Below are 26,369 nucleotides of genomic sequence, written 5' to 3' on the forward strand. Positions count from 1 at the left end.
TATTGATTTCTGCTGACCATCACTTTAAAGAGCCAGTGAACCCAAAGGAAACAGAAAAACAATGTTTTAAGTGTTGTCAATTTTCTTATATGATCGTCCACGTTCCACTCTGCTGCGTCGAAGGTGGCGTCCTTTCCCTGAAGTCTGAGGGCCTTTTCTGAGGCCCTCAGACGTCACGACCAAGGGCCCCGGCGATGTGTGGAGCTCCGTCTGGGCAGCGGTTTATTCAATACCAGCGTCCGAGGGTTAGGCTTCCCGGACACACAAAGTATAAGGCTACGGTGTGGGTGGATAGTCGAGTTGATAATCAGGTTAATCAAATAGTGTTCGGAGGCCTTCTGAAACCGTGCTTCTCTGGCTCTTTAAATATATTCAGATTGATTATAAAGTTAATGAAATATGCAACTTAACCTGCTGCTGTCTGTGCACTAATACCTGAGCTGTACTCTGGGGACCAGTATAGACTACCAGCCACATGGAGACTTTAAAACACTAGCTGCACCGTAGGGACGCCTAGTGAAAACCTGCACCGTGAGGACCAATAAATACCACCTTCATCATGGGAAGTAACATACACTAGCTGCATCGTGGGGACCAGTAGTGACAAACTGCACCCTGGGGACCAATAGAGACTACCTTTATCATGGGGACTAACATACACTAGCTGCATCGTGGGGACCACTAGTGACAAACTGCACCGTGGGGACCAATAGAGACTACCTTTATCATGGGGACTAACATACACTAGCTGCATCATGGGGACCACTAGTGACAAACTGCACCTTGGGGACCAATAGAGACTACCTTTATCATGGGGACTAACATACACTAGCTGCATCGTGGGGACCACTAGTGACAAACTGCACCGTGGGGACCAATAGAGACTACCTTTATCATGGGGACTAACATACACTAGCTGCATCGTGGGGACCACTAGTGACAAACTGCACCGTGGGGACCAATAGAGACTACCTTTATCATGGGGACTAACATACACTAGCTGCATCGTGGGGATCACTAGTGACAAACTGCACCGTGGGGACCAATAGAGACTACCTTTATCATGGGGACTAACATACACTAGCTGCATCGTGGGGATCACTAGTGACAAACTGCACCGTGGGGACCAATAGAGACTACCTTTATCATGGGGACTCACATACACTGGCTGCTGTCTATCACGCACATCCTTGTGTGTGTATCTGATCGGAGCATCGGTAGTTGCACAGCAGTTCACACCCGCGCAAGGGTGAGGGTCAGCAATAGACACTAGCTGCTCTTAGACAGCTCTTTTGACTACAGCCGTCTTTTAACAGACAGTTGTAGCCCCTCCCAAAGACATAGCCCCTCCACTTTATCCCAGATCAAACAACTGATTGGTTGAATCTAAATTGACAATCAGTAAGATTGCCGCCTAAACCCGACCAGCAATTTAACTCTAGCGTGAACACCTACTGTGTTTGTTATCCAGCAGGTGAACTGTAGCAACACCTGGTGTGTTTTTTAACCGGCGCGTGAACTGTGTTTAACCAGAGGAACTGTAGCACACCCGCTGTGTCCTCTGATCAGGGAAGTGTTGACAATCTGAAGCAAGCACCTTTGAAAAGCTTCTCCATTCTGCACACTAGACAAACTCCAAGGCCCCCATCTGATATCTTCTCCTACAACCTTTCTCATTGATTAGCTGTCGGCCATTTCTGGCTGAGATATCCCTCTCCATTCACATTAGTTACATCGCTGTTTCTAATTCAGACCAGGAATCGAAAAAGCTGTTGAATCTACCTAGGAGGATGTAGACTACCGAGGAAGCATTCTACCCACCTTAGGGAGCAACCTACCCACCTTGGAAGAGCCAACCATGGAAGCACCCTAACCACTTAGGAAGAAGCATCCTCCCTACAAAGGAAGCGCCATACCTAGGAAGCACACCAGGAAGGATGCCACGAGGACCTGCTCAGGTCAAAGTTCATATTTCTCTTACGTGCTGTTGCCAGGACAACCTATTTAACTCGTCTGATAGTTTTGGTCGTCATAGTGACTGCAGGTGTCACACGGACCCTCTGTGATTGGTGATTCTTGATTATCTCTACTGCCACGGCTGTATTTTTTACTGTAAGAATAAAATGTTTTCTCTGTATTCTCTTAAATACCTATGTTAATAACCAATGTAATGAAATGATTACATTGCATTAAATAACCCTGTCAGTGCGATCCTTGAGGTAGGATGTGAACAGGGAGAGTGCAGCCTTGAGACTCCCAGTTCTCGGAGGATGGAGAGAAGGATCTGGGGGTTCACTGTCGGAAAACTGCTTAATGGTCCAGCAGAATGACCCCACAGGAGGGGGGCTGTTCTCGCAGTGTGAAGTTTCTCTGCAGTGGCAAAAAGGGCAGTCTCCGTTGACGGTGAGGGTCCAAAAGGTTGTTCGCGTCGAGATGTGCAGTGGGTTGTGTAAAGACCGCACACTCAGTTGGTATGGACATCAATGGTAGACGTTGACATCAACACGTTTGAGTGTGGGTCCCTTTAAGAGGGTTCACTCTCGCTGCTCCAACAGTGTTTGGGAAAACAACCAGTTGTCTGAAGTGTTGATGAGATGGGTGATAAAGGGACGTCTAAGCAATTGACGCCTGCCGTTTGATGGATGCTATTCCGGAAAATTTTGCCCCCATCGTTCTCATCCCTTCAGAAACGAACTGGGGATTTAGTGAATCGCTTCGTAACGAAGCTTTGTGAAACTCTGAAAATGGTTGTCCCACGCAACAGGACATTACTTGTTTGTTCCATTTCATCGAATGTGTGCAGTATACAAAATAGCAGAAATTCAGAATTTCTAGCGGCTTTGTTTCGATATTTTTGACCCACTACAAGGATATAAATATTCATATATATATATATCACCCTATAATATATATATCTTACATAATATTCTTCACAACATCCAAACGTTTGACATAGTACCCCTTTTATATAATCCATTCTGTAATATATATATGTATGTATATCTTATATAATATTCCCCATTATAGTTTGTTATATCTTATATAGAATTCTGGTTGTACAATGACATCACAAGGCTGAAATAACCACACCATTTGCAACGCCATAATGCAGTAATGACGTCACAAAGCTGTGATGACATCACACTCTAATTTCACAGGCTTTTGATGACATCATATCCTGTGCAATGAAGACAGACTCAGATGTTTTGTTTGTGTTTTATTATAAAAGTTTCTACAGTGACAACGGAACAGAATAAAAACTCACTGAGGCTCTCTTCTGATTGGCTACAGATCCACCAATCAGAGCTCAGTGGGGCAGGGCTGGGTTTCCATGGTAACACGTTTAGGTAAGGGGCCGGAGGTGTGACTACTAACTCTGGTTTTATTGGTCACTTTAACATAGCTGACGACTCCTACACACACACACACACACTCACACAACCACACACACACACACTCACACACACACCAATATGCATCACAAACATAACTCACTTTTGTACATGTGCGCACACGCTTACACACTCTCCCTTTCTCTCTCTCTCTCTCCGCCTCCCGCTGTGACCCTACTCATCATCATCATCATCATCGTCTTCATCCTCTCCGTCGTCATCCTCCTCATCTCCGCCTCCTCCTCCTCCTCCTCCTCCACCTCCTCCTCCGCCCTGGGCCGCTGAGGCCCCTCCCGGGGCACGGACGAAGGTTCCACCTCCACGGTACGCCACCATGTCCTGGACACACACATCACGTATACCAAGTTAGGGAACGACCGATATGGATTTTTTTTTTTTATGGTCGATGCCGATACCGATCAGCCTTAGCCGATGACCGATACAGGCTGACGATATTTGGAGCAGATTTTGTCTCCCACGATTTACATCATAATAATGACACAACGATGATGACAAATGTTACAAGTCTCAATTTAAAAATGGAACATTTATTGAACTGTCTGTCTGTAAATCAAGCCGGGGGGGGGAAAAAATATATATATATTGGCCGGCCGATATATTGGTGGATCACTACACTCAGTAAGGAATAAACCATTCCGGGCTGTCCCGTTGTTGGAACCTACTGTATGACGAGCGGTCTCGAAACACGTTACGCCCCTAGTTAAAAAACAATAAGAGATCCGAATACTCGTTAACGCGTTAGTTTGTAACACGATGCCGCCAACATTGCATATAGCAGAGCTCTATCTATCCATCGGTTTGACAGACTAAATATATATCTACTAAAAAGGTATGTATTGTGTATTTACCCGGTCGTATTTCTCTCGGAGTTTCTGGGCCTTCTCCTCGTAGGGCAGTTTGTCAGTCTGGGTCAGTTTGCTCCACATCTCTCCCAGCCTCTTGGCACAGTCTCCTATAGACAGGCCAGGGTACTGCTGCTTGACACTGGGCCGGTACTCACCGCAGAACACAAAGAACGCCGACCTGCAAACACACACAGAGAAGAAACATTAGGTTATAGGTCTAGAGGGAGAAGGGGTTTCTGGGTAATGCAGTTCTATAGTGAAGTGATTTAAAATCTAGTTTGTGCTATTCTTGTTCCCTCATTCTCTATAAAGTGAAAAAGGAATAAAGTATAGGAGAAGATATAGGGGTTTCTTACGGTGGTCGTTTGGGCGCATTTGGGTCTTTCCTCTTGCGCCCCCTCTTCCCGAAGCCCTTTGGTGGGACGTAGTCCTTCATCTCGCGGTTGTAGCGGACCTTGTCGGCCTTCGCCATGTCTTCAAAGCACTTCTTATCGCTGGGAGTCAGACCCTGGTGGAGATCAACAAAACCGTGTTACACTGTGTGTAGTTGTAGTAGTTCATATTAGCCTTACCACTACATATCAGTAAATATCACTATCACTTACACTACCCCTAACACTAAATATCCTTAACACTACATATTACTAACCTTACCACTTCTATAATTAATTAATAATGAAATTAAGGTAAATTTAATTTTAGTTATCAAAAAGGTTTTTCCCTTGTTAAAATATCATTGGAGATATTTTCAATGACAAACGTACGCATCCAAAATGAATATGGTTATTTGGGTGACATTTTTATGGCGCCAACTTTGCCAATGGGACATTGCGTACGTTTTGAAGAAGCATTAGGTCAAGCGTGTGTTGGATTTAAATGAGGTAGACGCATCAAGAAGGCGATCGATGGCTTTGTTTTACTCGTCCACAAATCCTATATGGTTTACTGATATGTCAACATGTGGAAATTAAATCCTCTGTAGTAGACTGAAATCATTACACTTAATAGTGAAAAAGGAATTACTGATGTTTGAGGATATTTATTTGAAGATATCAGCGATTCAGTTTTTTCCATGTCAAAATGGTGTTGGATCTACAAGGTCTGAAATTAACATTTTTAAATGTGGAAATGACATTTCCAGTAGGAAAAAAAAAAGCTAATAGTCAGCCCTGCTGCTTCAATGATAAAAGGGGGTGCTTTAGAACCTGTTTCTCTCTCTGGCGAGTCTGTCTCCCTCATTAACCTGTGTCTCTCACTGGTGAACCTGTCTCTGTCCTTGTTGAACCGTTGTCTCTCTCAGCAGCCTGTCTCCATCTCTGGTAAACCTCTCTCTTTCTGGCGAATCCGTCTCTCGCTGGTGAACCCGTGTGTCTCTGTCGCACTGATGAACCTGTCACTCTCTCTGTCAGCAGCGTGTCTCACCTTCCAGCGCTCTGAGCACTTCTTGGAGAACTCTGCGAAGTTGACAGACTGCTCAGGGTTCTTCTTCCGGTGCTCCTCTCGGCACGTCTGGACGAAGAACGCGTACGCAGACGTTTTGCCCTTAGGCTTGTTGTGGTCCTTGCGCATCATCTTCCTACCTGCAAACACAGGAGCATACTATGTTAGTCCTTCCTGCTACCGGTCTCCTAACCCGGCCACTGTGGGACCACGTCTCCCTAACCCAGTCTCTGTGGAGACCGGGTCATGGAAAAAAGGCAGCTCAATTCAGTTAAGCAGAACACCGAAAAAGTCACATTCTTGCATGAAATGCAAGAATATCTGTTTCTAGCTGAATTTGCTGTATGAGACCATTTTGTTAGTAGTCCCCTCCCACCAAAATGTCAGACCAATTAGGGCATCTCTTTGGTGATTGGTTTTGGGAATACATCTTTCCTTTCAATCACATATAGCTTAGCTCCACCCACAGGTGCATAAATGCAACATGATTTGGCTCAATGGCAGAGAAGACCCTGAGCCTTCTTAATTATGTCCTAAATTCTATATTGAAGCCTAATGCATTATAATTCTACCTGCTACACAGCAGCCTACAGCATTATATATAGTCCTACCTGCTACATAGGCGCCTATACTAATTATAGTCCTACCTGCTAAATAGGAGCCTACAGCATTATCGTTTTACATGCTAAATAGGAGCCTAGAGCATTATAGTCCTACCTGCTAAAAAGGAGCCTACAGCATTATAGGCCTACCTGCTAAATAGGAGCCTACAGCTTTAAAGTCCTACAAGGAGGAACGTAAAATAAAGGAAGAGAGCACATTTAAGACTTAACCTTGGACATTTGTTGGGCATTTGCTATTATATACGTATATCTTATGTACGATTAAATTATGCATCGATTAATTTTGGTAACAGAAATCCACTATGAAAATGTTGCAATCCTAATATTGAGACTGAAAAGGTTTACGGATAAGGTGTTATTATAAACACTCTATTAACATTAATTATGGTTTAACAGTTTTGCATGTTTAAAGGCATGCAATAGTTTGCAACAACTGCAACATATTTAGGATGGATCATATAATACAAAATCGCTTATCTTGCGAAAAAATCATTTTAAATAATAAAACACATACAACGTACAGGTTGAGGACTTAACGTGTCAAAAAAAAAAAGAGAATGTCCATATTAAATATAAAGACATAGTATACACATGTTGACATCCTAACGTGAAAACTTATTAAAGTGTTAAAAAGTGGATGGATGGTGATGGTGGCAGATTAACGAATAACAAAGAAAACGAGGAATCCATTTTCTTTCCGAGCAGGGCCGTGTATGTGCTCCACATCCCGGGCAGAAAGCCTTCTCTAACCCTCCGGCTGGAGCCTCTACCCGGCTCCGTTCAGCCGGCTATGAACTGTGGTCTGCGGCCAGAGACTGGAAACTAACGTTAGCCGAGATTTCTATTGACATCTATTGGTGCAGTTAGCCTAGCTATGCTAACCCAGTAGACAGGACTGTAAACTCCATTCACCATCGATGCTGCAGTTAGCCTAGCAATGCTAACATGCTAACCCCAGCAGAACAATGGGCCACCATTTGCTTCCCGCCCTATGCAGTGCTAGCTGTCCCATCCCCCTCCGCTAGCACCCTGCTAACTAGCACATTTACTACTACACTATATTGCATGCTTAACAGTATATTACAGACTTTACTACCAATGTGCTTCATAATACATTCAGACTATTTTCCGAACTGTTAAAGGTAATTTCGGTCACCCAATGCCCGAGCGGCACACATTTGCAATGGAAACCTCGTCATTGATAACGATGCGCATTTACACCGGAGGGCTCCGTCTATTCTATGGATCCATCGCGGGTTGTTTAGTCTATTCGCTGGAGCTCAACGCTGATGGGTCCATCTATTTTCTGGATTCATAGCGTTTGTCAAGTCTATTCTCTGTGGCTCATAGCGGACGGCTCCATCTAATATCTGAGTTGACATTGTGCCTGTGGCTTGGGACTACTCTTAAATGGCCGTTGCGTGATTGAAGAAGCATGTTGTATAAAACTTCCCCAAATGAATTAATGTTATAACTGCAGAGAAAAACATCACTAACGTTACTCTCCAGAATGGCATTTAATCAATAAAACAAGGGACAGTTGAAATAAGGCTTATAATTGGATGAGAATAATTTAAGAGAGACATTAATAAGATCCAATAGTGAATAGTATTAGTGATATTATGCATTAGTATTCATGTACTTACTGTGTGTTGGGGTCACGTTGTGTTGTTGTTCGGGTTCCGGCGGCTGCGGACTGGAGACCGTTGCTTTGAAACTGGGTTGAGCTGGAGCCGAGACCACGCCCCACAGGCACGCCCACCTCGACCGAGACCATTCAGTGGGCGTGGCCGATTGGGCGTGTCTCAATCCCGTTTGAAACCTACGGTTTCCAATATAGCCCCGCCCATGGGCACGCCCCCTCCCGACATCACCCATTCAGTGGGCGTGGTTATGTCTGCATAGAGAAGCGGGGCCATTTAAATACAAGTTTCCAGTTGGCTAGAAGGCGTGCAGGTCAAGTCCATGTGCTGCCCCGCCCATCAGACACGCCCCCGTTGGTTCTCTCCATGGGGGGGCGGGACTCGGTGACAAAAAGGGAAGGGGTTATTTGTGTAAACAAGTCAGATTGGTTGCAAATACTGCCAGTCAACTTTTTCAAATGGCTGAAAAATATTATAATATCAATATAATCCTAGCCAAACAACGAGGGTCCACCACGGAAATAATAAAAAAAAAACTTAACCGATAGGTAACCCAGTAATCCCACGACAACCCTGATATACAGTAACCCATTGCAACCAGCCAACATCCCAAGCTGTACAGCAGAAAGGGCTACATTCACAAACAGCATCTTTAAACAATAACTCATGCAACCTAACATTATCGGTTTACTACAATATAATACAACCTTTCATATAATATATAACATAATCATTTCTCACATACTAAGATCGACAATGTAAGATTCAGCTTTAGAGTTCACAGAAAGCCGGTTTACAAAATATAAACCCTGCATACTAAATATTGTAACCGAAAGCAGTTCATAGTTTGTTTAATTTGTGGGGCGATTCCAAAAGCTGAGGAGTTTTGACCCTTTCTGCACATCGTTGTGAGGAAGTGTTTTGCGGGAAGCGACAGGTTTGAAACTTTGAAGTTAGTTACCGAAGGACTTGAAGCGGTGGTGTCGGTACCGAAGGACTTGAAGCGGTGGTGTCGGTACTGGAGGATAACAGCCGTGGTGACGGTACTGGAGCATTAGCACCGTGGTCAAGGTATCGGACGACTGTGAGCCGGTGGTGTCGGTACCGGAGGACTGGGAGTCGTGGTGTCGGTACCGGAGGACTGGGAGGCATGCTGTCGGTGCCGGAGGACGAAGAGCCGTAGTGTCGGTATCGGACTGTTCTGAGTCGTGGAAGGAATGGAGGAGTTTCTAGATCGGTTTCCCGGCAGGAGTGATGCGGTCAGTGTCTTCGTTGTGTGTCTCGTCAGGCTTCTGCTCTCGTTTAAGCTAAACTACAACTGAAGCATCTAGCTCTATATAGTCTAGATCTACATAGATAGGCACCTGACTCGTCCAGCTCTATTTAGTGAAGCTCTATATAGCTAGACTGAGGCATATAGCTCTATACTGTAGTTATATTTGGAATAGATTGACTGCATCTTGCTCCATAGTCTCGATAGAAAGTCATTACAGGTGGCAGCATTATATTATGTTGAGTATTTACACTCGACTGCCCACACTTCTTAAAAGTAAAACCATCATTATATTTGATCATTTTATTCTTCGTTTCATCGTATTGTACTATATATACAAGAGAAATTATGGAAGATAATAATAGTAATAAATAAATAGTAATCTTAATAATATAGTAATAATAGTATAATTATAATAGCAATAATCATACAAATAATAATAATACAAAACAACACTATAAACGTTATAATCCTTCAAGTTCTAATAATAAAATAATAATACACATAACGGTATTAATAACATTTTTATCTGCAGGAGAGGTCGTGGCTCAAGGAGGTATTTGGGTTTGTGAAGCATCAGCTAGGCTCCGCGCCCGACACCTCTTTGACAGGTGCGGACCACGGCCACTATTTAAAGGAGATATACGCTATGAAAGTGATCTGTTTTGTTTATGTGTGAGATGACACTACAGAGTACTGTTATATTGTTTTATATACATTGTGTATCATGTATGTGTGTGTTCAGAGGAAGCTGCCCTTGACCTCAGTGTGAGTCTGCTGAGGAAAATAGAAGAGATACACAACACCTGTACACTGCCTCTCAGCTACAGGTAGCGACCGCACTCACACACTCACTCGCACACGGGCAGATACGTACACAAGCTGCAGTTGTAAGACTGTCCTCTCGTTGCTAGGCTGCTGTCTGTCTCTGAGCTGGTGGCCAGGCAAAAGGTTGCTTGTGTGAGCAATTTGTCCTGGAGCACCAATCAGCACAAAGCCTGGGTGAAGGAGGCGGAGTCAGAGCAGGCCCACCACAAGGCCTTACCTCGGGTTCACCTGCTTCTGATTGGCTACCTGAGAGCGGGGCGGGCCGGAGAGCTGAGGCTGACCGACGCAAGCGGGGATGTGACATGCGAGGTTAGCACCCACAATGTGTGCATTGTGTCTCCAGTAATGTGTGGTAGCGTCTCCATGGAAACGCGTGGATGAGTCGTCGTGGTAACGTGTGTTTGTTTCTCCAAGGTGACGTGTGGTTGTGTCGCCATGGTAACACGTGGTTGTGTCCTCGTGGTAATGTACAGTTGTGTCGTCCACAGTGTGTATCTCCATCTCCTCAGTGGTTGGGCCAACCTGTGTTTCTTCCTCATTGGAACTACATCCCCCACAATGCACCTCACATGGGGCTGGTGGAGCTAATTGGCTCTCCAGTACTGCTGAGTCCTTGCCAGGGATTGGCGGTTCATCCTGGCGGGGCGGAGCTTAGCAGAGCCGATGGGGTCAAAGAGGCCGCTGCACGACTCCTTACAAGGTAGTGTGGGTGTTTGTGAATGTGTGTAGAGTATTTGAATAATTTCTCTGATTATGATGACAACTCTTTTTCTCTATTCCTGTGCACGCGTGTGTGTGTGTGTGTCTGTAGGTGTCAGGGTGTGCGTGTGCAGCTGTGTGGGGTGGTGTGTTCAGTCAGTCCTGTGCTGGAGGTCTCTGATAGCACCTTCTTCATCCTCATCCTCAAGGACCCCCAAAACTCCCAGACCCTGCCTGTCCTGGTCCAGGTGAGACTTTATCATTTTATTTCATGGAAACACAATTTATGTTGCAGACTGTCAATTGTATTTTTATCTGATGATCTCTCATTCTCTCTCTCTCTCAATTCCTGCCCCCTCCCCTTAGGAAACCAGCTGTTTGTGGTGGAGTCAATGTGTGTTTGTGGATCAGTGTGTGTATGTGACAGTATTGCGTGTGTGTGTGGTGCGTGGCTGGAAGGGAAACCGACTCCTCTGTGCGACCAGCAAGTCCAAACTACACATCCTGCCACATGCACACTCCCCTAACACTCACACCACACACACCCCCAACACACTCTCTCCTCACACACACGCCACAAACACAAACACGCAAGACACAGAAACACACACACTCTCACCTCAGGCACAAACTCCCGAACAACACACCGACACGCAAACAATCTCACTTCAAACACACACAGCACAGCAACAAAACACAGAAACATCCACGCAACCTTTAGAAGCAACAGAGCAGAAGGTGGAGCCGAACGTGATCATCCAATCAGGTGTCAGGATGAAGCGCTCCAAAGTCATCAGTTACCAGGTAAAACACAAAAACAACATCATGTACAGGGCTCTTTGCTGACTTGCTGCCAGTGCTTTACAATAAGTGTGCCGCATCTCACATTCAAACATACAGTCATACACATTCATACATTCATTCCTACATTCACAGCCGTCCGCCGTCTGTCCTTTGGTGACACTATTACGGCTGTGCACACCTGCCTTATGGCCGCCTCACTTCATGAAATGTACTCTCTCCCCCCTCAGAAAAAATGTGGTTTCCTCGTTGGCCATGCCAAGAAGGCTGAAAGGATCCTTTTAATAGCACATACTGTGTATCATCTTCTTGTGCGTTCACCGAGTCATCATATTTTTTCAATAATGTGTGCGGACAGAGCATGAAGGTCGCCTGAATCCATGCAGAGCTTAATTTCATTTATTAGTGCGACTTTGATTTACATTTTGATATACTTATTGACCAATAGGGAAACTCAACCTCTGCATTCCAGCCATCCTGGCTAGGAGATAGCGACAGTAATCACCAACCCACCTCATAGGGTTTAGGGTTAGATTCCTTGGTCAGGGACACTTCCACACTAGGAGGGGCAGAGGATCGAACAGCAACAGACAAACTGCTCTAAATCCCCAGCTTTTTTTATTTATGTCCGTGTGTATATATATATACGGTAATTCCGCCCTTCTTCTCCGACAGGGTGTGGTCACTGAGGTGCTGAGTGAGGAGGCGGGACTATACATGATTGATGGGGAAGTGGGCCTGTGTCTGGCCCATCAACCACCTCGGAGGAGGGGCCTCCGGACGGGAGATCATTTACAGGTCACCCCTCTATCATTTTGTCTCTCCTCTACCATCCCTCAATCATTCTGTCTCCCCTCTATCATCCCTCCATCATTTTGTCTCTCCTCTACCATCCCTCAATCATCCTGTCTCTCCTATTCTCCCTCCAACATTTCGTCTCCTCTATCCCTCCATCCTTTTGTCTCTCCATCATCCCTGCATCCTTTTGTCTCCTCCTTCATCCCTCCATCCTTTTGTCTCTCCTCTGTCATCCCTCCATTATTCTCTCTCGTCCCTCCATTATTCTGCCTCCTCTTGCCTCCCTCCAACATTCTGTCTTCTCAGAAAAACTGTCATGAAAATCGATAGACAGACAGATATTCAATGTGTTGAGAGAAAGACAGGTAAGGCTGCTGTGTAGTTGACAGGTGGAGAGGTGTCGTACAGATATATAGCATTAGTGAGACAGGCACGTGGTTTCAGATCCAAAGCATAAGATAGACAGACAGGTAGAGAGACAGACAGGTAAAGGTGTCATGTGGTTTCAGCTCCAAAGCGTAAGATACACAGACAGGTAGAGAGACAGACAGGTAAAGGTGTCATGTGGTTTAAGCTCCAAAGCGTAAGATACACAGACAGGTAGAGAGACAGACAGGTAAAGGTGTCATGTGCTTTCAGATCCATGGTGTCCACTTCCTCTACCAGTCGTGTCCGGACCTTCCTCCCAGCATGCTTTGCGTGTGTCTGCGCTCCACCCTGAGGGTCACAACCTTTAGCCCGCTGGCTACCCCTGAACCCGGCTCACCTGGACCCTTGTCGTTACCACGGTTACTACTCAAACAGGATGTGGGCGTGTCCCAGTACCTCTGGATCAGTCATGTAACAAAACAACTCAGATGCAGGTGTGTTTTGTCAGGCTTTTTGTTGTTTCTGTTGTGCGGAATTAAAAGTGATCGTAATAGTGTGTGTGTGTGTGTGTGTGTGTGTGTGTGTGTGTGTGTGTGTGTGTGTGTGTGTGTGTGTGTGTGTGTGTGTGCAGCCTGGTTCCCAGGTGGCTGAAAGCAAACACGGTGTGTGCTGTTGCCTGGAGGATTCTGCAGCTTCTGTTTAAAAGAACCGAAGGAGGAAGAAGAAGAGACATTTATACAGAAATACTGGAAGACCCCCACACCTGTCCTCTCTCTCAGGTAACACCCCTGTCCCCCTCTCAGGTAACACACCTTTCCTGGATCTGGAATCTGGGATAAATAAAGTACTATATTATCCTAAGGCCATGATTGACTAGTTGGGTAGTGGATGTATTTGTGCGAAGCGCACATTTCAAGACCCATAGTGAGCTTCAGAGTGTTAATGGTTGATTACGATGCTCCAAATGAGAATTGGTGCGGTGGGGCTACTCATGGTTCAGTTATTAAATCTCTCGATATGAATCCCAAGTCCAGGCTAGGTAATATCAGCAGATGGAAGATAATTTGAGTGTGTTGTGCAACCAAATCTGATAGCTAACCTCAGCTCAACTCAGACCCAAGCAAACGAAAAGCCAAACTGAAGTAGTCTAGATGCATCCAAACCACTCAAACTGAGCAAAAATAAAGACATAAGGTTATGGCTTGCTTAACGTTCGCATGAAAAGATGTAAACGCTCCAATGAACGCCACTAACGCTGAAAAACTGACGACGCAAGGCGTTTCTGGCCAGCTCTGACCGCATTCCAAAACAAATAACAGAAAAAAACAATGTGGTCTGGGCTGAAGCCAACCAAATGTCCCAGCAGTCCCACAAGTGTACGGAGGCCTGCAGGTACCAAAAAGGGAGCGGGGGTGATAGGCCAAAACTAAAAAATCAAAATGGACCCAGTGCAGAATATTCAATAATCGAATAACCAGCGTTATTTAATGATAAATCAATCCGTATTCAGAATCTTTATGCAAATGAATGATGATTCAAAAATGTGCCACGGTCATATTTTTTTGTCTACATGGAGTTAACGAGCTTGGCTGAACACCCTGTGCACACTGCGGCAGTCGAAGACCAATGCAGCATTTTAATGAGTGCTAAGCCTACCGGGGCATTTAAGCCATACCTAATATCTGCTCCTCACTCTGCTTTCATCCATGGGCAGTACACAGCGGACCCCCTGGTGTGTGAGTACGTGTGCGTGAGGGAGTGTCTGAGTGCGTTGGAGTCCCAGTGTGGGTCCGGAGCATCTCTTCGCTCTCTGCTGCACCCCGGTGGGGCCAGCCTCAGCAAGGCTCAGCTCAATCAGCGGCTGGCCTGGTCCCACAGCGCCCGCCCCGGGACCCGAACCAGACCGCCTACACCCCAACAGGAACAGGCCGGTCCACAGAAGGACCAGTCCGGTCCAGGACACACTCGGTAAGAGTACAACCAGAACTAGACAAGGGGCTGACCAAACCACACCACACCAGGACCAGACAAGGCCACGGACAAATACACTTTTAAAGGACTGTCATCACCCTGGCCATAAAGTGATTCAATGGTTGCCCTCTGGAAAGTTGCTTCGTTCTCAAAAGGCCAGAGCAGAAAGACTGAGAAGAGGTTTTTCCCCCAAGCCATACGGACAATGAACGCATTATTCCCCGGTCTTCATAAACTTTTTATTTTATTTTATTTAATCCCCACCCCCTTCCCTTTTTATTTAATTTTTTTCTTCTTACTCTTTTTATTATTATTAAGCTTTGCACAGCTGGGAGTTGCAGTCGCAATCCCCATTTCTCAGCTTTTTTGTTACACAAATTACGCATGTGATAAATACTTGAATCTTGAATATTGGTTAGGGTTAGCTAGGCGGCTAGCTAGGCTGTGATATTCAAGAGCTAGCTAGGCTGCTTGATAAAGGGTCAATGGGGACTAGCTAGGCTGTAAGCTAGGATGTTTGATACAGTGGCTGACTAGACTGGGACTAGCTAGGCTGCTAGATACAAGGACGACAGGGACTGGCTAGACTGTTATATTTAGGGACTACCTAGGCTGGCATGTGTTCATGGTTGTCTCTTTACTTTTAGTGGACAGCGCCCCCTGGTGTTGGTGGGGGTCCTGGAGCTCCCTGGCCAGACGGACGCAGCACACACCCTCCAGTTGAGAGACGGGTCAGGGCGTGTGGCCTGTGTCGTCACCGAACCTCATGAGGACCGGCAGAGGGCTGCCTTCAACTCTGCCTGGATCGGTAACGCACAAACGCACACACAAACGTGTACACACACACACACACAAGCACACGTACACACACGCATGCGTTTTGATTGGTTAACGTGTGTTTCAGGTTGTCTGGTGTGCGTCAAGCGGGTCACCATGGTTACAGAGCAGTTCCTTCAATCAGATTTCCCTTCCTACACACACCTGGAACAAGATGGATATATCACTCACAAACACTACAGGTGATATGCTACATGTTACACACTACACACAAAGGTAAAATGCTATAGGTAACACGCTACAGGTAACAAACAACCTCAAATTAGGGCTGCTCGATTATGGAAAAAATCATAATCACGATTATTTCGGTCAATATTTAAATCACGATTATTCAAACGATTATTTTTGAGTTTGAAAACATGATGTATTTATTCAGCATGTCTCTCCCAAAAGCACTTAGTAACTGAGTACTTTGAAATTTCACCTTAAAAAAATCCACAAAATGGTCAAAAATCTACATTAACTTACAGATATGTATCCAGCTGTTCTGCACTTTCTATGAAACATTTAATATAAAAAAAAAAAAAACGAAAAAAAAAAAACGAAAACTCGATTATATTCGTTTTGTGATCGTTTGACGCTAAAATCGAAGTCGAAATCGATTAATCGCACAGCCCTACTTCAAATACACAACAGGTAACAAGCTACAGGTAACGTATTATACCTAACACACTGCAGGTAACACACCACAGATAGCACACTAAATGTAACACACTTCAGGTAACGCACCACAGATAGCACACTAAATGTAACACACTTCAGGTAACGCACTTCAGGTAACCCACTAGGGGTAGGACACTATAGGTAGTACACTAAATGTTACAAACTAGGGGCAACACACTATAAGTAAAATGCTTTTTGGTAACACGCTATAGGCAACACAATTTAGGTAAATGCGTGTGTGTGTGTGTGTGTGTGTGTGTGTGTGTGTGTGTGTGTGTGTGTGTGTGTGTGTGTGTGTGTGTGTGTGTGTGTTAGATCCTATCTCCAGTTCTGTTCGAGTGATGTGCACATCCTGAGCCCCTCGGTTGCCATGGCAACGCACCTGCAAGCAGAGCGGGCTAAGAGAGGAGAGGAGGAGGAGGAGAGGGAGGAGAAGAGAGTGAAGCTTGATGGAGAAGAGGAGGAGAGGTTACCTAGCAGCTGTCAGCATCCATGCGTCTCTGTGGTGATGAGGGTGGAGCAAAAAGAGGGCTTGTCCTGGAGGAACACGGGTGCTGAGCGAGAGGAGGCTGGGCTTACTCTCAGCTTCCAGGTTAGAGCTGAGCTGATTGGTCCAGCCCTGAAATGGGGGAAGGACCCAAAAAATAGCCTGGTCACGGGCACGGAAATGGACAGTCATGTTACCAAGGTAACGCATGTCATCCCCACACATCCCATTATAAGAATAGATGTTTGTTGTTTGTCCGTAGGTACATGTAGTGTTTTGTGTCTAGTTGCGTGTTGTGTTGTGTATCCATAGGGACATGTAGCGTTGTGTGCCTAGTTGCCTCTTGGGTTGTGTGTAGATACAGGTTATGTTGTTTTGTCTGTAGGTCCATTCTGTGTTGTGTGTAGTAACATGTGGTTTTGTGTTTTGTGTAGTTACATGTTTTGGTGTGTTGTGTGCAGGTACAGGTTGTGTATCAGTCGAGGGCCGTGCGATGGTTTCCTGTCTTGCAGCCAAACTGTTTGTACCGGATCGTTGTTCCAAATACACAGGTACACGCACGCGCACGCACGCACACACACTAGGGACCACCTCCCACCCAACTAAATGTCTCAAGGTAACCTGGGGGGGATGGTGTCTGGAGTTCCTCAGGGGTCATTTCTAGAGCCCTTGCCTTTCATCAGGGATTGGCTTGGTCATGTCGAAGTAGCACAGAAATATTTGAGCCTAATAGCCTATTATATAATATATACTGATAGATAGATAGTTAGATCTACAGATCTAGATCTACTGTATATATATATGTTGATATTTTATTCAGATATTGTTGTCTTTCTGTCAGGATACCAGCCTTCTGAGTGGTAAAGTGGCTCCTTGGCAGAGCAAGGTGGAACTACACACTGACCCCGCCCTCCAGGTGGGCTCCGATTGGACGTTCCACACACTTGCCCTGCCCAATCTCCTCCACAGCCAGGTAAACCCACACGTATCTGCGCACACACAGAACCACACATACACATTTCTAATCTAATCTAATCTCTCTCTCTTTCTCTCTGTCTCTGTTTTTCTAGTGTCTCTCTCCCAACCTGATGTCTGTCTCTGAACTTCTGGACTCCAGGTACCTGTCTGTCTGCCTACGTGCCTCTATGTCTATCCGTCTCACATTTTCTTTGTCTGTCTCTCTGCCTGTCTGTCTGTCTTTTTTGTCATCGAAGATAATATGGTGTGTTTGTGTGTGTATGTGTTTGTTTGTGTTTGTATAGTTCAGCAGAGATGGTTTGGTTTCAGGGTGTGTTGTCCGAAAGGATTAGTCTGCTAGAAAATACCAACACTGGTCACGCACACTCGGGTGAGTCGCGCACACACACACACACACACACACACACACACACACACACACACACACACACACACACACACACACACACACACACACACACACACACACACACACACACACACACACACACACACACACACACACTGGTTGGATGAAAACCTGTATATCTGTCTAACCTATTCATTGAATACATCCTATCTATCCATTTAACCTTTATATCAGTATATGACCTATGTATCTGTTTATGTATTTCCTACCCTACCATTACAGATGTTGGGGAGGGTCTTAAACTTCGCCTCACAATGTGTGACCAGAGTGGGAGGAGTGTTCACGTATATCTGGATCTAAGCCGCGCCCCTTACCCACCTGGCCTGTTGCCTGGCAACACGCTGCTGCTGTCAGCTTTCCAACGGAGGCTGTCGAGGTCCTTCAAACACACACACACACACATATCTATTTATATATAGACAGACACACACACACCAATATCTATTTATGTATACACACTACAAATAGAGACTGATATAAATATAGATATAAATATGGAATGATAGAGATATAAATATAGATAGATATGGTATATATATATATATATGTATATACTGTACATATCTCTCTCATGTCATTTAATCTCATGTGTTTTAATGTGTGTTGCTGTAGATCAGGGTTGGTGTTCTGTAATGTATATATATTATGTATAACATGTATAATTACATTAGGGCATTTAGCAGATCGGTTAATACACACATTGACAAACCGACGGCAGAGTCGACCATGCAAGGCGACAGCCAGTTCGTCAGGAGCAGTTATTGGTTAAGTGTCTTACTCAGGGACACATCAACACTCTGGGGATCGAACTAGCAACCTTTCAGCTACAAGACAACTGCTCTACCTCCTGAGCTAAGCCACACCGTATAAAGTGTGTGTTTCTATAGAACAGGGTGTGTGCCATGTATTGTATGTGCTATACATTATATAACGTGTGTATAATGTGTGTTTCTGTAGATCAGGGGGTGTCTACTGTAACTCTCTCCCTGTGAGCTGTGTTACTGTCAGCCAGCTGGGAGACTCTAGGTAATTGAAACCCCTTTCACACACCGTTCCTGGAATACTTTGGTCCTTTGCCCTTTCACACACGGCATAGCAAAGCCAGAATAGATGGGCAAAGAGAAAGTACAGCAGACGGTGGCAATGCAACCCTTATGCCAGCCGCTATAAAACTTGCGGAATCTGTCCACTTTCCAGCCATTCTGAAAAAAGGAGCTTGATGCAAATAAGATAATCTGCGAATGGTTTGCACGCTCAAAATAAATGCGTCTACCGGTCTGTCTGTGTATCTGACTCCCTGTTATCTGCCTGTCTTTCTACCTCTCTGTCTACCTCTCTGTCTATCTCTCTATCTGTCTGTCTATCTTTCGCTACCTGTCTCCCCGACCCATCTATCTACCCATCTGTCTACCTGTCTGTCTACCTATCTCTATCTGTCTGTCTCCCTCTCTCTACCCGTCTCCCATCCCGTCTGTCTCCTCATCTGTCTACCTGTCTGCTTACCTGTGACTCCACTCGTCTGGTTGCCCTTTTTGTCCCTCCAGCCCTCCCCAGCCCTCCACTCCACTCGTGCATCTGATGGACTGGATGCAGCCCGGGGAGAAGAGGTGCATTGTGGGTCAGGTCAAAGGTCATGTGGTCTGTGTGCTCTACCTTCAGCTGACCTGGAGCTGCTCTCTCTGTGACAGCACGTTCATACAGGTAGAGATATTCTATATAGACTATATAACGCGCACACACACACACACACACACACACACACACACACACACACACACACACACACACACACACACACACACACACACACACACACACACACACACACACACCTTTATGTATTTGTATATATATATGTTGTCTCTCTTAGTCCAGATGTTCCAGTCCTCAATGTTACTCCACCACAGCTGTCTTCCAATCCACAGCCAAGTAAGAGGATTGTGTTTGCGTGCGTGATTTATCCTACATATCGATTTAGATATAAAGAGGGCTAGAACTATAGATGTGTGTTTAAAGTTCTCTGAATTGTTACATAAATAGTTGTATAGATGTGTAATAGCTGTATGTCTCTCTGCATGGTAATGAAAGGAGAACATGAACATAATACGTGAATGTCAAGTGATCCGACCAAGTGGTCGCATGTGCTTGAAGACCTTTTTGAAACCAACACATCTACAGCCAGTACACAGTGAAGGGCCACTGCACCTTCTGTCCGTCCATGTGTTTCATATTTGAGCGAAGGGTCTGAACACTCTGAAGTACTTCTCTGTTCTGGGGCATATTTTTAGGATCATTATGGAGGATGGTACAGGGGAGGCCCAAGTCTGGTTCTCCTGTCCACTAGTTCGTCTTCTATTGGGATTGGCTGATTCTCAGTGGGAGGAGCTACAGCGAGCCTTGCGGGTCAGAGGGCGTATCCGCGTCTACTCCCGTGGGCGGGGTCTGGTGAGAGTCCTCTACACCAGTAACACAACATTTAGCGCGCAAAGCCAATGTGACATTCAGCGTGCTACACAAAAAGTACATTTAGTATGCTGTGCTCAAGTAAAATTAAGCATGCTATGCGTAAATAACATTGAGTATGCTACACTAACAAAACATTAAAGGTGACATATTTTACCACCACGTGTGAGTGTGATTAGCCTTTACAAGCCGTTTTGAAAATCTGCCCATTGCAAGTGGGCGTGTCCTCCTAGATGTATGACGGATAGATGAGCACCGTTTGCTACTAGTCCGCTTGGTAGGCTGGTAGGCTGATCCATACAGCGTATGGACATATAGGTGGCACATATAGGTGGATACGCCCACTTGAAGAGGCAGATTTTCAAAATGTCTTGTAACGGCTAATCACACTCACACCTGGTGGTACATTAATACCTTTAAGCATGCTATGTTGAGGTTACATTTAGCATGCTATTCTTAAGTAAATGTAGCACGCTCTGCTTAAAAGGTGCTATGAGCTGTCTAATGAGGGGTGTGTGTGTGTGTGTGTGTGTGTGTGTGTGTGTGTGTGTGTGTGTGTGTGTGTGTGTGTGTGTGTGTGTGTGTGTGTGTGTGTGTGTGTGTGTGTGTGTGTGTGTGTGTTTCAGGTGTGTGAGGAGGACTCTGACTGCCTGCTCCAGTACCTGAGCAGCCTATGTAGCAGTAGCACCGTGTGCCGCTCGCTCACACTCACCTGTCGGGCACGCGCACACACACAGCAAGCAGAGGGTGAGCGTGCACACACACACACACACACACACACACACACACACACACACACACACACACACACACACACACACACACACACACACACACACACACACACACACACACACACACACACACACACACACACACACACACACACACACGGTGAGCTCTATATCTCTCTCTGTATAAATTGTGTTGCTAACGCTGTGTTGCTAACGGTTTCAGGTGAAGCCCGAAGGTTCACTCGAGGAGAGACGGACTTCATGACCCGGATGCTCTTGCCTTTACAACTGACCTGTACCCACATAGAGGCAGACAGTTAGACCTGTACCCGCATAAAGGCAGACAGACAGGTAGGCAGACAGACAGACAATGGAAGGATGAATCCTAAGTGGACATGAACATTTCCACAACCATGTTTGCAGAGCAGGGATTACCGCTTAAGTCATAATAATAATACTTGCTAATAATTGTTGATGGTCTACATTGTTTATTGTAAATAAAAATATAGAAAGTTATCTAATCACTGTCAAGTTCAGTACACTATTAAGTCATGCCACACACACACACACACACACACACACACACACACACACACACACACACACATTTAGTGATACACGTATCTATTGCTAGTGACATACAAACACGACATACAAACACACAATTATATAATGTCTTGTTCAGCTCAACAATAAATCATGCTAGTGAGATTCACATACAAATATTTAATATATCATACTGTTATTGCTGTACAATTGCATTATGGTTAACAAAGACAGACTCTGTTAAACATTTTATAATTAATTTTATTCAGATCATTCATTGAATTTGAATAATAAAAATATTATACATCAGTATCAGAGACACCTGTGTGTGTTTGTTGTGAGAGGGTGTTCCGGGGAAGGTGTGTGTGTTGTAGAGAAGGGTGTGAGTGTGCGTTTCGTGTAGAACAGCATAATACATTTTTGGATATGATACATATTGAACTAGAACTCTACTAGAAGGGACTAGATAAACACCCTTACCATAGCCCCCTCAACCCACTCTAGCCCTAACAAACTAACCCCCTTCCCGACTCTAAAGAAAAACCCACTCTAACCCTAACCTCCTAACCCAATCTAACCCTTACCCCCTAACCCCTAAAGCCCATTTCTGACCAGTGTGAAAGACCTGGTACTCTTGGTGGACTTGCAGGTGGACCTGTTCACCTGCTGGTCCACCAGGTACCTGACCACCTGTACCGTGTAGATTAGCAGGTACACCTGGTCAACACCTATCTCCACGATGGTGAAGAAGCCCCATATATTAAATATATATACACACTGGGTATAATGACTAAGATCAATCGACCAAAATAAATAGACTAATCAATAAATAAATGAATCAATAGCATATGTGTTATATTGATATCACCACAGTGGCCTTCTAGACCATCACAGCACCAGATACAAAGACTCTAATCTTCTGCATCATCCCTCCATCGTTCCTCTCTCTTTCTATCTCTCTCTCTCTCTCTCTCTCTCTCGTTCCCTCCCGTCAGAGAAAGAGGATAGATAATAAGTTGGTGCGGGTAGATAATAAAGAGGTAAGGGTTGGTTGATGGATGTCATATCAAAAATAGTTCCTCTATGTCACCGCAGCGGCAGGTTTCATGGTGATAATTTCCATGGGGATCGTTTCAGCGTTAACAGGCTCCATGGTGTGTCTTTCAGAGAGAGGCAGCCATCACCAGGGGCGACGGCTGAGATGGTATCCATGGTGACTTGGAAGCAGCAACCCATCAGAACGTCTCTCCAGCAGGGGACCAATCAGAACATCTCTAGAGGGGACCCCGATGTAGGAACGAATCACAACGTCTCTCTAGCGGGGACCCAGACGTGGGGACCAATCAGAACGTCTCTCTCGCGGGATCCCAGGTTTAGGGACCAATCAGAAGCTCGCTCTTGCGGGGACCCAGACGTGGGGACCAATCAGAACGTCTCTAGCGGGGACCCAGACGTGGGGACCAATCAGAACGTCTCTCTCGCGGGATCTCAGGTTTAGGGACCAATCAGAAGCTCTCTCTGGCGGGGACCCAGATGTAGGGGCCGCTCTGCTCCTGGATGACCGCAGTCACCTGGTCGTAAACGTCCTGGAAACTCCCGCCTTCCACCATCGCTGCAACACAAGCCACAAAGACATCGTAGTACTGCAGTACTAGTACAGGGTATATTGACAGCATTGTGTGGAGAGGGTCTGACGGATGGCCCGAGTTAGGTTGATGAGTCTCTGGAGCCAGCCATCACCACACACACTCCAGCCCAGTAACGCCACCTAGGGGGCTAGAGTCAAGAGCGACTGCTGCATGCAGTATGAATGTGGTTTACAGAAAGGATACACAGCATAGAGATAGCAGATAGATAGCATTAAAAGTATATATATACAGTATATAGTGTATATAGATAGCAGATAGAGAGCATACAAAGTATATATATACAGTATATAGTGTATATAGATAGCAGATAGAGAGCATACAAAGTATATATATACAGTATATAGTGTATATAGATAGTATAAAGATAGCATACAAAGTATATATATACAGTATATAGTGTATATAGATAGCAGATAGAGAGCATACAAAGTATATATATACAGTATATAGTGTATATAGATAGCAGATAGAGAGCATACAAAGTATATATATACAGTATATAGTGTATATAGATAGTATAAAGATAGCATACAAAGTATATATATACAGTATATAGATAGCATACAAAGTATATATATACAGTATATAGTACATATAGATAGTATATAGATAGCATACAAAGTATATATATACAGTATATAGTGTATATAGATAGTATATAGCGTATACAAATAGTATATAGAGTATATAGATAGCATATAGAGTAAATAGAGAATATAGACAGAATATACAGTGAAGATGGTATATAGAGTATATAGATAGAATATACAGTTTAAAGATAGTAAGTAGAGTATATAGATAGCATATAGAGTAAATAGGGTATATAGATATAAGATATAGTAAAAAGGTAGTATATAGAAATAATATACAGTATAAAGATAGTATGTAGAGTATATAGTTATACAGTATATAGAGTATGCATATGGTATATAGTACCTGTGAAACACTCTATGAAGTCCTGCTCCAGGGTGATGGCGCGGTCCAGAGCCTTCCCAGCCTGGTCCTCCGACAGACGCTTGTTCAAGTCCCTGGACACACGAACACATTGACACAGCAGTGTTACTAATGGATACTCAGTACCACTGCGGCTCTTCGTCCTCATCACTGACCAATGAACTGCATTCTTCTACATGTGTAGTATGTAGTAATAATACTAGTGTGAAGTCGTCGTTAGTACTCACAGGATGTTCTGCAGCGAGCGCGGTCGAATGAAGATGGCGATGGGGTGGAGGTTAGCAGCCTGGAGCCTCCTCACAGCGTTGGCCGACACGTCCAGTACACAGTGTTTACCCTGCTGTAACAAAGCCAGTACAGTGTTTACCTTGTTGTAACACATCCAGAACAGTGTTTACCCTGCTGTAACAAAGCCAGTACAGTGTTCACCTTGTTGTAACACATCCAGAACAGTGTTTACCCTGCTGTAACAAAGCCAGTACAGTGTTTACCTTGTTGTAACACATCCAGAACAGTGTTTACCCTGCTGTAACACAGCCAGTACAGTGTTTACCTTGTTGTAACACATCCAGAACAGTGTTTACCCTGCTGTAACACATCCAGTACAGTGTTTACCTTGTTGTAACACAGCCAGAACAGTGTTTACCTTGTTGTAACACATCCAGTACAGTGTTTACCCTGCTGTAACACATCCAGTACAGTGGTTACCCTGCTGTAACACATCCAGTACACAGTGTTTACCCTGCTGTAACACATCCAGTACACAGTGTTTACCCTGCTGTAACACATCCAGTACAGTGTTTACCCTGTACTGGATGTGTTTACCCTGCTGTAACACAGGCAGTGTTTATCTTGCTGTATCATCCAGTAAATTGCTTACCCTAATGTTTCACACCCATTACAGTGTTTTCCGTGCTGTAAAAATATCCAGTGCAATATTTTCACTGCTGTTTGTTTGTCTTTGTGAGTTTGGTTGTGTGTGTGTGTGTGTGTGTGTGTGTGTGTGTGTGTGTGTGTGTGTGTGTGTGTGTGTGTGTGTGTGCGCGCGCGGACGGGTGGGCGGGTGGGTGGGTGGGTGGATGGCAGGGTTGGTGTGTGTGTGTGTGTGTGTGTGTGGGTGTGGGTGTGTGTGCGTGTGTGTCTGTGTGTGTGTATGTTTACCTGCTCAGCCACCTGTCTCACACTCTGTACGGACGTCCCATACAGATGGTTGTTGTATTGTCCAGCCTCAATGAAGCAATGGGATTGGATGTCTCTCTCCATCTGTTCCCGTGACGACACAAAATGATAGTCACGCCCATCAACCTCATACTCCCTCTGGGGGCGAGTCGTATCTAGACACAGAGAACGAGGGGGTTAGTATTTATATACCACTATATAACCTTTTTAAACCAGTATATAACCCATATTCTAGCCGTATTCAACCAGTATTAACAATTTAACCAGTGTTTATAGCATAAGCAGTTAATAAACAGTATAACAATTAGTTATTATAACCAGCAGTACACCTAGTATAAAATGGAAAACGAGTTTATAACTAGTATAACCAGTTGTACTTACGGGGAACACACGAGCCAAACTTGTCTGGGAACTCGGAGAGCAGATCGTCGTTCAGGCGGTCCTTAGTGGGCCCCAGGATGATGACCGGGCGAGCGTAGTCCACTAACACAGAGAGAGAGAGAGAGTTTATTATATAGAGAGAGGATGATGACCGGGCGAGCGTAGTCCACTAACAGAGAGAGAGAGAGAGAGTTTATTATATATAGAGAGGATGACAACCGGGCAAGCGTAGTCCACTAACAGAGAGAGAGAGAGAGAGTTTATTATATATAGAGAGGATGATGACCGGGCGAGCGTAGTCCACTAACAGAGAGAGAGAGAGTTTATTATATATAGAGAGAGGATGACAACCGGGCGAGCGTAGTCCACTAACAGAGAGAGAGAGA

The 26,369-nt window shown here is 44.9% G+C and overlaps 2 protein-coding genes, 1 long non-coding RNA gene and 1 pseudogene across 12 annotated transcripts in view; 1 reads left to right on the forward strand and 3 right to left on the reverse strand.

The window, feature by feature from the left end:
* Nucleotides 1-847: 847 nt before the first annotated feature.
* On the reverse strand, nucleotides 848-1,256 carry LOC115529893 (uncharacterized). Its single transcript, XR_003973667.1, has 2 exons — nucleotides 1,141-1,256; nucleotides 848-1,056 (listed from the first exon to the last, which is right to left on the reverse strand). It is a non-coding gene; the product is annotated as an uncharacterized LOC115529893 (long non-coding RNA).
* A 1,946-nt stretch (nucleotides 1,257-3,202) lies between these two features.
* Nucleotides 3,203-8,218, reverse strand: LOC115529892 (high mobility group protein B2-like; annotated as a pseudogene). Its single transcript, XR_003973666.1, has 5 exons — nucleotides 7,968-8,218; nucleotides 5,681-5,838; nucleotides 4,615-4,766; nucleotides 4,262-4,436; nucleotides 3,203-3,731 (listed from the first exon to the last, which is right to left on the reverse strand). The product of XR_003973666.1 is annotated as a high mobility group protein B2-like (transcript).
* A 268-nt stretch (nucleotides 8,219-8,486) lies between these two features.
* On the forward strand, nucleotides 8,487-23,123 carry ctc1 (CTS telomere maintenance complex component 1). 3 transcript variants are annotated; one of them, XM_030339026.1, is made up of 26 exons: nucleotides 8,487-9,223; nucleotides 9,773-9,848; nucleotides 9,983-10,067; nucleotides 10,152-10,374; nucleotides 10,554-10,765; nucleotides 10,877-11,012; nucleotides 11,131-11,568; nucleotides 12,241-12,363; nucleotides 13,003-13,226; nucleotides 13,364-13,511; nucleotides 14,447-14,700; nucleotides 15,351-15,511; nucleotides 15,608-15,722; nucleotides 16,519-16,891; nucleotides 17,152-17,241; nucleotides 17,532-17,663; nucleotides 17,761-17,807; nucleotides 17,953-18,038; nucleotides 18,300-18,453; nucleotides 19,035-19,103; nucleotides 19,622-19,778; nucleotides 19,948-20,006; nucleotides 20,366-20,522; nucleotides 21,167-21,287; nucleotides 21,498-21,625; nucleotides 22,988-23,123. In XM_030339026.1, exons 1-25 carry the CDS (start codon nucleotides 9,182-9,184, stop codon nucleotides 21,593-21,595), a joined length of 3,780 nt encoding a protein of 1,259 aa, XP_030194886.1. In that variant the 5' UTR covers nucleotides 8,487-9,181; the 3' UTR covers nucleotides 21,596-21,625; nucleotides 22,988-23,123. The 3 variants fall into 3 exon arrangements, with proteins under 3 accessions (XP_030194886.1, XP_030194885.1, XP_030194888.1); XM_030339025.1 differs by lacking the exon at nucleotides 22,988-23,123 and having other exon boundaries at nucleotides 8,488-9,223; nucleotides 21,498-22,132; XM_030339028.1 differs by lacking the exons at nucleotides 9,773-9,848; nucleotides 22,988-23,123 and having other exon boundaries at nucleotides 8,492-9,223; nucleotides 21,498-22,132.
* Nucleotides 22,064-26,369, reverse strand: part of dlg4b (discs, large homolog 4b (Drosophila)) — a 21,340-nt gene continuing 17,034 nt past the window's right edge. For all 7 annotated transcript variants that reach the window (XM_030339032.1, XM_030339031.1, XM_030339038.1 and 4 more), the window contains 5 exons: nucleotides 25,984-26,085; nucleotides 25,585-25,757; nucleotides 24,651-24,763; nucleotides 24,406-24,497; nucleotides 22,064-23,432 (listed from right to left, as the gene is read on the reverse strand). In XM_030339032.1, the coding sequence (XP_030194892.1) occupies nucleotides 23,326-23,432; nucleotides 24,406-24,497; nucleotides 24,651-24,763; nucleotides 25,585-25,757; nucleotides 25,984-26,085 (587 nt within the window). In that variant the 3' untranslated portion in view covers nucleotides 22,064-23,325. The remainder of the gene's footprint in view (nucleotides 23,433-24,405; nucleotides 24,498-24,650; nucleotides 24,764-25,584; nucleotides 25,758-25,983; nucleotides 26,086-26,369) is intronic.

This window comes from Gadus morhua, chromosome 17, assembly GCF_902167405.1.
Source record: "Gadus morhua chromosome 17, gadMor3.0, whole genome shotgun sequence".
NCBI classification, from domain to species: domain Eukaryota; kingdom Metazoa; phylum Chordata; class Actinopteri; order Gadiformes; family Gadidae; genus Gadus; species Gadus morhua.